Below are 13,195 nucleotides of genomic sequence, written 5' to 3' on the forward strand. Positions count from 1 at the left end.
TATATAATCACAATTCTTAAATAAATGTGATTATGTGAGTATTTGGGAAGTGACTATTTTAGAGGTTTATTGGCTTTTTGATTATTTTAGTAGGCTATTTTAGTTTTTGTATTTGAAAAAATATAATAAATTTTTATCTGAATTGTGTATTGAAAAATGTGTTTGAAATGATGCTTAAAACTGAAATGACAAATTTGTCTCTAACTTAACTTTTTTCAAAATAGGTTTAAAAGGGTAAAATTGTCGTTTACTTTGGAAAGGATGGGGCTGTCCATACACTGTTGCTATATTAGATCTATATTTATTTATTTATTTATTATTCTTTTTATTTTAAATCAATGGATTTGTGTGCTTCTTTTTAATTTTTTTTTTAAGGCTATTTTAACTTCAACTTTTGATTCCAAACACTCCTATATAGATCTTTCCAATCTTGATTTTATATAAAATAATTTCTAATTTCTAATCTTGTTTTAGATTGAGTCCAACACTTCCTTATAAACCCTAGGACTTTTTCAACTCTGCTGTCTCTCTCTCTCTCTCGAGCACGACAACACCAAACCTACCTCCACTGCCACCACCATTTCTTCTTCTTCCTCCAAATCTGCCGCCGCGGAGTATCTGATCGTCAGTTTTCGGCAACGGTCGGCGAAGGCGGAGGGAGGAGGGGGCGGCGGCGGCGAAGCAGTTATCATTACCGGTAACGTCCCGGTGAGCAGTGAAACTTGAAGAAGTCTTCGATTATGAAGAAAGCAACAAGACCAAGCACACCTTCATCCCCAATTCTGTGAGGTTTTTTTCCTCTTGTTTGAAGGTTGTCTCTTCCAACGTTAGCTCCGCTGGAGCCTCCGTCGCCGGCTCTATCTCCGGCGCTCCCGACGACCCCCAGAACTCTACTTCTGTAAAATTTTGTCCATCTATACAAATCATATATCTGATTCTATGAATTAGTTTTTATATAATTAAACTTATTATTAACACTAGTTCTTTAATAAATCTTTTTAACACCTTGTTTTTTACCTAGCAGGTTACCATTATCCCCTAAGTGGGACTCAATTGAACTCATGAATATTTGATTCTTGCATTTCTTATTCCCAACTTTTTCGGAATTCAAATTCCAAGTACTTGCAATTCAATTCATTAAAAACCTTGCCCGACATCGAAATAATTAAATGTTGATTTTTTTATTTTTTATTTTTTAATTCTGATTGTAGTTGTGTTTTTAATTTTGATGTTATCATTGTTTGATTGCGTGGTTTTAGTTGATAGTAGTTGAGTTTGGATTTTGATTTTGGTTTTTTGGTTTCTAGGAAATTTAAAAAAATAAAAAATAAACAATTAAGTAAGTCAATTGGTTGGATTTGCATATTTGTTAGCAAAATTTCTTTTCTTTCTATTTCGGGTGATTCAGCTTTATCTAGACATTTCCGTAACCAAACAGGCCAGGCTGATTGGTTGAGTGAGGGTTTCTTTCTTTCGTAAGCAAAGAGAGGGTTTCTCAAAGTTACCAATAGGAATTTTGTCGTAATTATTCTTAAAGCTCTCCTATTGGAGAGAAGAATTTGGGGGAAAAGGGGGAAGAGATCATGGTCTTTAACATAGATGAATTGGCTATATTTATGCTAATCTCTTGTAAATTCCTCCAAATCGAAGAGATTTTTTTAATCTGTATCATCAATTAATTGGTTATATTTATGGACTGTTTTAGGGTTATTTATTTGTAGGATTGGAAGACTGAAAGATACAAGGAAATTATCAAATCTGGAGCTGTAAGTAGGAATTTATTTGTTCTTCATTTATGATTACTTGTTAGTTCATCTATGTGGGTGATTATTCTGGATGAATGATTTCCAAGAAAATGGATTTGTGTTGTTAATGGGCAAGTGGAGCCCAGACCTGGAGTTTTGAGATCGATGGATGAGGCCAAGGCTGCTGTAAGATAGACAGTTTACCTTATAAATGCAATCGTCACTTTGTCATGGCTCTTAAGTTTTTCATTGTATTTGCATCTGTTATCCACAGTTAATTAGGTAAGACTACTTTTCTTTCCAAAGTTTAGTCAAATTCCACGTTCCCTTTCTTACATGAAGAATCATATTTGAATTAACCTTTTTGGTTGACGATTATAGGGTAAAAAATTAGCAGTCTGCTCTGCTGCAATTAAAAAAGTTCTTTTTCAATCCTTAAACCTTTTTTTTTTTTTTTTTTTGGCCTAGCAAATTTAAATTTGATGAAAAATTGCTCAAAATCCATCTCCAACCTTTTCATAAAATGCTTATCAAATCAAGGGAAAAACACTTTTTTCATCACATTGAGTGAAGCATTACCAAATTTCATCAACAACATGAGCACTAGGCAAGCAAAATTCTCCTAAACTAGGTGCTTTGGCTTGTGCTCCCATTCAGGTATTATTCTCCTGAACCAAGTGCTAGTGGTAGAAATAAGGTCAAGAGACGTGCATATATTTAGTTCTTATAAGAAGGTAAAGCTCTTACAACAAGTGAATAAACATGTATCAAGGTAGGCTGATGTACACCACAACTCATGACAATGCTAAATTCGGTAGGTTTATGATTTGTTTGACTAAAGTGTTTACATATATTTCAATGTACGGTATTTTATTTGAGTTTTTTAATTTTCTGAAATGTTTAGTTCATATAAGAAGGTAAAGTTCTTGTAAGTGAATAAACATGTATCAAGGTAGGCTGATGTACACCATAAATTGAGTATGTGCATATATTTCAAATGTGTCATATGTGACTTGAGCTTTTAATTTTCTGGAAGTCGAGCGTTCATGCTACATTAGTTCTAGGTGCTTTAACTTTCTAATAATTTAATCTCATTATGCCAGTGTATAATCTAGGTGTCTATATTTATATGCATGTAGGTTAGTGTCATTGCCTTTTTAATTTTGGGCAGCGATATGACCCTTCATAGTTCATGGGGATGCTCTGAACTTATAGAATCTTTAGCTAAAATTTATTTGTGGTTCTCATTTTTTTTCTTCCTTTTTGATTTCAGTAATTTGTGTTTGTCATGTGTTCTAGTTTTTGCAGCTAACTACTGTAGCTTGTTGGGTCGTGCGCTGCTATCTGTTACATGGCAATTTGGGTTGGATACACAGACATGCACTTAATCTTTGGTGTTTCTACGACTTTACAGCATGTGCGGCTCAGCAAGGAGAGCTAAATAATCAGTTGAAGCAGTAGCTCTGGAAGATCTAGGTATGCTATTCCAGTCTGTATCTCTCTACCAATGATAGGAATTGCCACTTCTTTTGTAACTGACTTTAGATACTCAGGATGATAGTTTTATCTGTTTCTCATTCTTTAGATGTTCTAGCCAATTCTTATTCAAGCTTTGAAACTTGATGCTGTTGATGAATATTTTTTTAGATTGTGAATGCTTCATTCATTTGCTTGCCTAGTGCTCATGTTATAGGGCTGTAAACAAGCGAAGTTCTTTTGAACTTGTTCAAGTGCTCATTAATGACATCATTCTTTGTTCTATAGGAGAAACAAAATTCCAAGAAGGAAATTGAATAGCTTGAGTTGAAGTCTTGTTTTTACAAGCGTCAGTTCGCCAAGAGCATTCACTAGTATACCCAACAATTAGCTGCATGCATGGAAGCTGCCTATAATTATAATATATCTTTGCATTATTAGCCAAGTAAGTTGACTCAAATCTTGTTGACCTTTGATCCATTTTGCTTTGTTGTCACTTCTTTTAGGTCTCCAATTCTAGGTGGCTTTTTGAATGCAAATATAGTTTATTAGAAGATTTACAAAGTGCCGGCCTACTCCTAGATGTTTGTGACTTTGTGTAGCTGTGTATATATACACATATAATAGTTTGCGCACAGAAACAAGTCATAGAACTGTATTCTATGTCTGATTATATGACATGCTTTTGTGTTCTTATTCTTTTTTGTGTTCATAGAGTTTGTTTAGTCCAAATTCTCTTCTTGTTACCATGCAACTATCATGATTTAATTTGCATATGGAATTATCTCCCAAGACTTCTCTTGCAAATTTTTTTACAAAATACTCACTATAAGATTGCGCATTGGAAAATTTAAGATAGAGAAAGAGGGGTGGAGAGAGAAAATTAGCAATCTGAAAGAGAGAAAAAAGCCTGCGAGATCTAGGAGGATGGAGTCCAATAATCCGAAAGCAAGGAGTAAGGAAACCAGTTTTTGATTCCCATCATCAAGGCTTGTTCACTGTTTTTGTAGATGAGCTCCTAGAGTCCATGAATCCGAAGCAACTGTTTGGGCTCTTCACTAAATTCGGAATAGTGAAAGATGTCTACATACCCATGAAAAGAAGGAAGGTCACCGGTTCAATATTTGGGTTTGTCAGATTTGATTGTCCAGTGGTTGCGGAAGTGGCTATGTAGAAAGCAAATGGTCTATGGTGGGACAATAAGGAAATCAAAGTAAAGGGAGCAGAGTATCAAAAAGGGCAGGGAATGCAGGTAACCAAAGAAAAGCCCTTTCTTCTTCGTCATGTGGGTTATCCGAATATCAACATCAGATCCGTGCAGGGCCAACATCAGAGACTTCAACCAGCAAGGCTCAGTTCCGATGCAGAGGTCGTGAAAAGGGGGATTTCTTTCCAAAACAGTCTGATGTCCATCCAAGCTAAGGAAGTTGGGAATGCTTGGCTTTATGAGAACTTAATCATTAAACTTAAGTTCTTTTTTGCATTCTCAGATTTTGTGAAAGAATGTAGGGGAAGAGGGCTTCAGGACACAGTTATCAGAATGGGAAGTGGAAGATTAGCTGTGTTAACTTTTAATTCAATCCAAGAGATGAAGAGCCTTGAAGTGAGATTAAAGGATTGGATGTTTGACTGGTGCGATTCTCTACAAGAACGGCAAGCTGGAACAATTATTGATCAAGAGAGGTGTGTTTGGCTTAGTTGCTTTGGCATTCCTTTTAATTTATGGAATATTGAAACATTCAGAAGTTTAGGTGCCTTATGGGGAGAAGTGGTGCAATTTGATGAGAACAACACCAGAGGAATCTCCTTTCAATGTGGTAAGGTTAGAATTATAACCAATTGTATGGATTTTATCAAATATATTGTGCTGGTGAAAAATAAAGGAAAGGACTACCCAGTGAGAGTATGCGAAAATCTGGACTCCTCTGTGGTAATGGAGAGGAGCGTGTATCAATGTGATTGTAGACAGATGGTTGAAGGAGCATCTGTGAATGGGGGAGATCAGAACAGTAGAGATATCCATGGCTCTGTGGTAGAAGGAGGAGGTAGATGCAGGGTTGAGGGGACTTTGGTGGGAGCATGCGTGGAGAAGGAGGTGGCCAACGGTAAAAAAGTCCCATCACAGAGCAACAAAGCTATTGAAGATGATCAGAAAAGTTGGGTGTCAGAAACTATAGCAGATGTAGTAGGTAGTAGTTTTGAAAAACCAATCGGGGGAGCCAACAGTAGACTGAGGGGTTGCTTGTTGAAAGAGTCATCATTTACAGTTGGAGGTAGGTAAAACCATGGCACTAGATGAAGATATTTGTACTCCGGGCTTTATTAAAAGTATTAATGGGTCTGAAGGAGAGGCCCAATATCAATCTAGAGGTGGTTATTGGAGAAGCCCAACAGAGGACGTGTGGTGTTGGGCCTTCTGATGTGCTTACACCCAGCTGTAACTTTACAGCACATGCCTCAAACTTCATTAGCACTCATTTGGCTCAAGCCTTGAATAGTACAGATGGCTCTGGCTCTTCTTAAAGTACCTTAATCATCTCCTCTCTTCAATTGCCGAGTGGTGGTCCAGGTGGTAGAAGCAAAGGGAAGAGAAGACCTAATTGCAAGGGGCAACCCTTTCCCAATTTTTTCCAAAGAGGGACAATCTTTAGGGCTGCTGCAGCTGCTATATCCCTATCAATTTCGCAAAAAAATCAATTAAGTAGACTTAGTAGAAGGAGGAGAAAGTTACTCGATGAAGCCCAAGACACCATACATCTTGGAAAGTCGCTGGGCATTAAGTTTGAAGGCAAGGAATCTGAAGTGATGAGCAAACTGGTTGATATGGAAGTCAGAGATGCACAAAGAGTAGCAGGTGGTGATCCAAGTTTGGTGGATGGCCGCACTTAGGAGGTCTTTCAGCTGGGGGTTCTTGCACTGAGAATGTTTGTAATGAAGATGTTATCCTGGAATATTAGGCCTCGTTTGTTTGGGGTTATGGGGAGGGGATTGGGTTTGATAGTGAGGAGGGGATTGAGAATGTGGTGTTTGTTTTGAGAGATAGGGAGGGGACTAGTAATCTATGAAGCACGGACACGGACACGGGATACGTCAATTTTTAAAAAATGGGGACACGGACACGGCAGGGGACACGGCAAATTTTTTAATTTTTTTATAAATATTTTTATTTTAATACATATTAATTATTTTATTTATTTGTTATATTTTTTAAGTAATATGTTCTGATTAATTTTTTTATTTTATTTTATATACGTATTTATTTATTTTTATTAATATGTATAAGTATATTTATTTATTTTTATTAATATGTATAAGTATATATAATATAATAGTTATATAATAATAACTGTGGCATCCTTTATACTATTATAATAATAATACTTTCAGTTATTATTATAATATAATAATAATAGTTATATTATATATATACAGCAGATTATAATAATAGTTATATATTATATACATATATGAATCCAGCAGATTAAGAAGATAAAGACGCGACTGAGAGAGAGAGAGGAAGAAGCGATCAATCGCGATCGCGAGGGAGAGAAGGTGAGAGAGAGAGCTCGTCGAAGTCGAAGGTGATAGAGGTCGCTGGCGAGTCGACTGGACTGGATCGAAGTCATGGAGGTCACCGGCGAGTCGACTGGACTGGATCGAAGTCATGGAGGTCACCGGCGAGCCGACTGGACTGGATCGAAGTCCAGGTTTGTTTCAAGACCTTTACTCTTCTCCTTTACTCTTCTTTTTTGCTCTCTGTGTCCAGATTTGGTGGACACGCGTGTCTCCGCCGTGTCTCCACCGTGTCCCCTGCAAAAAAATAATTAAATTAAAGGGACACGCCACGCGGCGTGTCCCGTACGTGTCTCCGACGTGTCCCCGTGTCCCCGTATCTGACACTGCCACGGCATGAAATCTGCCGTGTCCATGCTTCATAGCTAGTAATCCCTTGGTATTAGCAAGGAGGAAGAAGGGGGATTGGTAAGGAGGAGGTAGAGATGGTATTAGAAAAATAGTGAGGGGATTAGAAATTTTTTTATTATTTTTATTTTTTATATATTGGGAATTTTTTTTTAAATATAATGTTTATTTTTTTATATTTTTTTATTTGTTTTATTATTTTATATAAAAATAATTTTACAATTCCTCACTATTAATTCCCTCACTATTAATCCCTCACTATCAATCCCCCCACTATCAATCCCCCCCATTCTGTCTCCCAAAACAAACGGGGCCTTAGAGGTTTGGGAAGGGTGGAGAAACGGTGCAGAATCAAAACTGTTGTTAAAGATAGAAAGATTGATATACTACTTTAGGAGACCAAAAGAAACAATATACAAGTCAGAGATGTAAAGTCAGTATGGCCATGGGATAATATGGAATTTTTGGCAGTGGATGCTGAAGGAAGTTCAGGAGGACTGTTACGTATCTGGAATCCAGATGTGTTCAAACTGTCAAATTGCTGTAGCACCAGAAATCTCATGCTACTATCAGGTACCACTCATGATCTTTTTGAATGTGTTGTTCTTAACATTTATGCACCTAATGATGCTGTTAATAGAAGGAAGCTCTGGGGTTCCATCATCAATCTTAAGCAGCATTTTCTGAAGCCCTGGTGTATAGGGGGGAGGGGGGGGGGGATTTCAATGAAATAAGGTTCATGGCTGACAGAAAAGGATGTAATAGGAGGGACAAAGGTATGCTAGACTTTAACAACTTCATTGACCAGTTGGCATTAGTGGATATCCGTTTGCTTGGTAGAAATTTCACTTGGTACAATTCAATGGAAGGTCAGAGATGGAGTAAAATTGACAAATTTCTTATGGAGCCAATATGGTTGAAGAAATTTTGTTTCAAACTTTGGGGCTTACCTAGGGGAGTATCTGATCATTGTCCCCTGCTGCTTATGGAGGATATGAGAAACTGGGGTCCTAGGCCTTTCAAATTTATCAATGCTTGGGTTCTCCATTCCAATTTCTTAGCAACAGTGGAGAAGTCCTGGGTTGAATCCTCTGCTTAAGGATGGGCTGGCTATATATTGATGAGGAAGCTCAGTGCATTGAAATTGGAGTTGAAAAAATGGAATGTCGAAGTTTTTTGGGAATGTGGTGAATCAACTGAAGAAGGCAAAAGATGATGTCCATGCTGTAGATCTATTAGCAGAATTAAGACCACTCGGTACTCAAGAAACAACAAATTGGAGGAAAATTAGTAGTCTGGTTTGGAAGTTTGTTTTTTGGGTGAATACTGGTTTGGTAGTTAAGAAAGAGGAATGATTGGATTTGGTTCCAAAAATCCAAATTGAATTGGGCACATAATGGGGATAAGAATACCAAATTCTTTCATATCATTGCAAGCAAAAGGCAAAGTAGAAATTTGTTGGACTCTGTGTTGATTAATGGAGTTGGCTCTGATGAACCTGTGATGATCAAACAAGAAGTATTGAGGCATTTCTCCACAGCTTTTGCAGAAGATTGGGTTTGTAGACCAAAAAGAGCTGGATCTTTTGTGACTCTAAGCTCAACCAAGGTAAGAGAGGTCTTGGAAGCTCATTTTAGCATGGAAGAAATTTGGAGGGTGGTGAAGGAAAGCAACGGGAACAAAGCCCCTGGGCCAGATGGTTTCAATTTGGCTTGTGTCCAAAAGTGTTGGAAAGTTATGAAGGAAGATGTATTCAAATTCATGCAAGAGTTCCATTCCAATGGCAAATTGGTTAAAGGTTTGAATAGTTCCTTCATTGCCCTAATCCCCAAGTTGTTCAATCCTTTGAGTCTCGGTGACTTTAGACCAATTAGTTTAGTGAATCTTGCATACAAAATCCTTTCCAAAGTTTTATCACATAGGCTTAGTTTGGTGTTGCCAGGTATTATTAGTGAAGTACAATCTGCTTTCATAGGTGGTCGCCATACATATCTTTGATGGTATCATGATAGCTAATGAGGTAGTGGATTGGTGGAAGAAATACAATAAGAAGGGGATTATTCTTAAATTAGATTTTGAAAAAGCTTATGACTCATTTAACTGGAATTATTTGTGGTCTATGCTAACCAATTTTGGTTTTGGGGATTTATGGGTTACTTGGATGCAAGAGTGTGTGACCACAGCCAGAATTTCTATCCTTGTTAATGGTTCTCCAACTGATAAATTCTCTCCTAGTAAAAGGCTCTAGCAAGGAGACCCTCTTTCCCCCTTCTTCTTTAATATTGCAGTTGAGGGCCTTAACTTCTTGTTGGTAAGAGCAAAAGAAATGGGGTTAATCAAGGGTGTTTCAGTGGGCCAATCTAAGATTCAGTTAACTCACTTACAATTTGCTGATGATACCTTACTTTTTTGTGAAGTAGAAGAGGCAGAGTTGGTGACTATTAAGAGAATTCTTAGATGCTTCGAGATTATTTCAGGCTTGAAAATTAATGTCCATAAGAGTGTGCTGTGTGGTATAGGTATTGATGAAGCTCTTAGCCAAGTTTTTGCAACCAAACTCAACTGTCAGTGCCAAAAACTACCAATCAAGTATTTAGGGCTACCTTTTGGGGCTAATACTAAACGAATAAAATCTTGGCAACCTGTGGTGGATAAAATAAAGTCAAAATTGGCCCTCTGGAAAAGAAAGTTGCTCTCTTTTGCTGGTAGAGTAACCTCGATAAAATCTGTCCTATCCAATCTCCCATGTTATTATCTATCTTTATTCAAATTGCCTGCAGGTGTGGCGAAAACTATTGATAGACTGCAAGCAACTTTTTTGTCGGGGAGCTCTGAACAAAAAAGGAAAGTGCATCTTGTTAGATGGAAGTCTGTCACAACCAGTAAGATGCTAGGAGGTTTAGGGATTGTGAATTTGAGGGAAATGAATAGCAGTCTACTCATGAAATGGTGGTGGAGATATAGGGTGGAGGATAAGGCATTATGGAAGCAGGTTATTAATAGCAGGTGTGGAGTTGTAGGAGGGAGTTGGCTACCTAATCTTGAGCCTCCTGAGAGGGTGTCTAATGTGTGGAAAGGAATTCTCTCTGGGGTAGAGGTCAATCCAGGTTACATGATTTTTTTCCTGTCTAGTATGGAAATCATACCGGGTGACGGTAAGAGAGTGCACTTTTGGCTGGATAAATGGCTGCGGAATACTAAACTTAAAGATGAGTTCCTTAGGCTTTTCAGTTTGTCTACTGAGAAGGAACAATCTCTGGAATATATTGTGCGCAGAAAGGAATTTTCAGGGGGCTAGAACTTATCTTTCAGGAGGTTATTAAGGTCTTGGGAGGATGATGAGGTTAATAGATTATATCTCCTGCTATCCGAGGCACCATGCCTGAGAGCAATCCTCCCAGGTTCTCTTAGGTGGCAGAGGTTCTCATCTGGACAGTTCACAGTTGCTTCAATAAGATTCTAGTTGGAAGCTCATCATGGGCCTAAGCTGTTGATCCCTAAGCTATTATGGGGTAATGTGGCTCCTCCTGGAGTCCAATTTCTGGGCTGGTTGATTTGGAAGGGTAGAGTTAAAACCACGGATTTTCTGCAAAGTATTGGAGTACTTAGCAGTAGCTCAAGTAATGTCTGCCCCTTTTGTAAAGATCAACCTGAATCATTGAATCATATTTTTCTGCTGTGCAGTGGCATTTGGGAGTCCTAGACTGAATTGTTACTTTGGTGGGATTTGAAATGGGCAACACCTGCTTCAATTCTGGATTTGTTACACTGGTGGTTGGGTTTCAAATGCAAAAAGATTATTATGAAGCTCTGGAATTTAGTACCATTGGCTATGCTGTGGTCTATTTGGAAAATCAGGAATGATTGTATCTTCAATGGGAGTCAGCCTAATCTAAAGGATTTGAGTGTTACTGTCAAATGGAGAGTGGCTATGTGGGCCAAATCCAACCTCCCAGGTTTCTCTTACTCTAGGTATGATATTGTTCACAACCTCAGTCAGCTCTTGTTCTGCTGTTAAGTGTGTTTGCCTCTGTTCTGTGTGTTGCTCTGGTGTATTTGTGCTAATTTCTGCTGTTCTGGTGTATCTGCTGTTACCTTGGTGCTTGACCTGGTGCATCTGTTAATCTGGTGTATCTGTGCTGGTGCTGCTTGTTTCTGGTGCATCTGCTAAATCTGGTGTCTGTGTTTGTTCTGCTCTAGCGCTGCTGTCTTGATAGCTATGCTCTACTGTATCTGTGCTGATTGCTTTGTTGCTAGCTTGGCTGTTGTGTATTTGTGTCTGGTGCATCTGCTTGTTATGCTCTAGCACTGCTGTCTTGATAGCTATGCTTACTGTTTCTGTGCTGATTGTTTTTTTGCTAGCTCTGCTGTTGTGTATTTGTGTATCTGTTGGTCCCTCATCAACAGATGCTTGGTTTGGTGCTGGCTGTTTAACTATGAACGCTTTTGCATCATCCCCCCCCCCCCCCCCCCCCCTCTTTATTGGTGTGTCCCTTCCTTTCTTGTAAGGTTTTTCTCATCAATGAAGTTGTTTTGGTTGATCAAAATATACATATATAAATTTACCAAGTGTATGGTGATCTCATGTGCTCTTTCTTCATGTTGATACCTTTTCATTTTTGGTTTAAATGAAGTGCCTCTGTTCAGCTTCTTGCTTAATCATAATGTTTTAGAGATTGTTTACGCTAATCATAGTATATTTGTTGTTGTTGTTGTTTTTTTTTTTTTTCTCTCTCCCCTTATCAAAGAGGAGGTAATAATTGTAACACAACACTCTGAAAATGGCAAACATAGCCGGGTTTTATGTCAAAGTTAGAAGTAACTTCTGAATTGAAATCTCACCCCCACTGTGATTCATTCCTTCCTCTATGATTCATTCCTTATATAGCACCATGTTCTGAGATTAATGAACCACCTTTTCATCTTCTAAAGTTCATGACCCTTTCCCTTTGTCAAGCATAAGATTGTTATTTTTATCTACTCAGTTACTTCAATTGGTATTGATTTTTAATAACCTTAGTTTTTGTTCTATTTATTATTTATTTAATGGAAATGGTTAAGTTTTATCATCAACTTAAGCACTAACTAGGGACAAAATCATCTGTTATTGCCAGCTGAAGCAATGAAATTTTAGTGTATTGAAGTTGAGGCTTTTGTATTATTTTGGGATTGGCCAAGCACTACGTTAGTGCTCTTTCATCCCTAACCTGAACCCTAATTCATTTTTATATGAACTATCCTTTCTTCATTTTTCACATGATGGAGTTGAATTATTTCGTTGGTCCCAACTCCAAGGGCTGTTGTCTAGAGAGACTCTAAATCGTGTTGCATCTTAATCAAGAGAGTAATGTGATTCTGTGATATTCTTTTTCTTGGAAAATGCTTGACATGTCAACAAAACACCAAGTATCCCTATTTTGTATAGTGTATTGCTCAGCTCTCTCTCCATTTTAATCTGTTCTTCTTTGTTCTTAGATCACTTATCAAGAATTTTGGCCAAGTTTGGCATCTTTAAAATAATCCATCTTTTTATGTTTTTATCTTTTTTTCATCACATCAATTCTCTATTTTTTTGCACATCTTTTCGTAAAAAGACAAAAAGTGTACTTATTTAGATCATCCCAAACAATCCCTTATATTTTCCCTTACCTATCTAGTTGATGTATTTGGACGATGTTATTTCAAGTCTAGTTGATTAATTCAAACTCTGATAAATCCTATAAACTTTGTAGACTTTTTTTCTTCTAATTTTTGTTTTCTTTAATTTTGAACAAATGAGTAAGTTTTTTTCTATACTTCTAGCGACTTCTGAACTAATTTGTATTTTCATTATTTAGGTCAGAAATTGCTGGGATAAATGAAAAATATGGTCAAAGAAGACAAAATATTCAAGAACTTTAAGTTTTTATTTTTTTATTTTTTTAATGAGATTTTTATTGTGTAATCCCATTAAAGGAACCTTTTATTCCTTAATTTTCATTGTATATATTTTTCCAACATTCGAGTTTGGTTTATGAAATATATGAGATTATTAGCTATTCATATGTGATCAA

General features: G+C 37.2%; 1 protein-coding gene across 6 annotated transcripts; it reads left to right on the top strand.

The window, feature by feature from the left end:
• The first annotated feature begins 332 nt into the window (after nt 1-332).
• Nucleotides 333-13,195, top strand: LOC145814398 (uncharacterized). Of its 6 annotated transcripts, none has more exons than XR_014357686.1 (5): nt 333-898; nt 1,722-1,766; nt 3,045-3,221; nt 3,510-3,666; nt 12,980-13,195. XR_014357686.1 is itself a non-coding variant. In XM_082911181.1 (5 exons), the coding sequence occupies exon 5, from the start codon at nt 4,468-4,470 to the stop codon at nt 5,500-5,502; it is 1,035 nt and encodes a 344-aa protein (XP_082767307.1). In that variant the 5' UTR covers nt 333-898; nt 1,722-1,766; nt 3,045-3,221; nt 3,510-3,666; nt 4,232-4,467; the 3' UTR covers nt 5,503-6,719. The 6 variants fall into 6 exon arrangements, 3 of the variants coding, with proteins under 3 accessions (XP_082767307.1, XP_082767308.1, XP_082767309.1); XM_082911181.1 differs by lacking the exon at nt 12,980-13,195 and adding an exon at nt 4,232-6,719; XR_014357685.1 differs by having other exon boundaries at nt 373-898; nt 1,722-2,479.

This window comes from Camellia sinensis, unplaced genomic scaffold (assembly GCF_055761805.1).
Source record: "Camellia sinensis isolate YWXY unplaced genomic scaffold, ASM5576180v1 Unanchor10, whole genome shotgun sequence".
NCBI lineage: Eukaryota > Viridiplantae > Streptophyta > Magnoliopsida > Ericales > Theaceae > Camellia > Camellia sinensis.

Bases quoted from the DNA above. Each gene is read 5' to 3' on its own strand.
- LOC145814398 (XM_082911181.1), top strand. From the start codon at position 4,468: ATGCAGGTAACCAAAGAAAAGCCCTTTCTTCTTCGTCATGTGGGTTAT.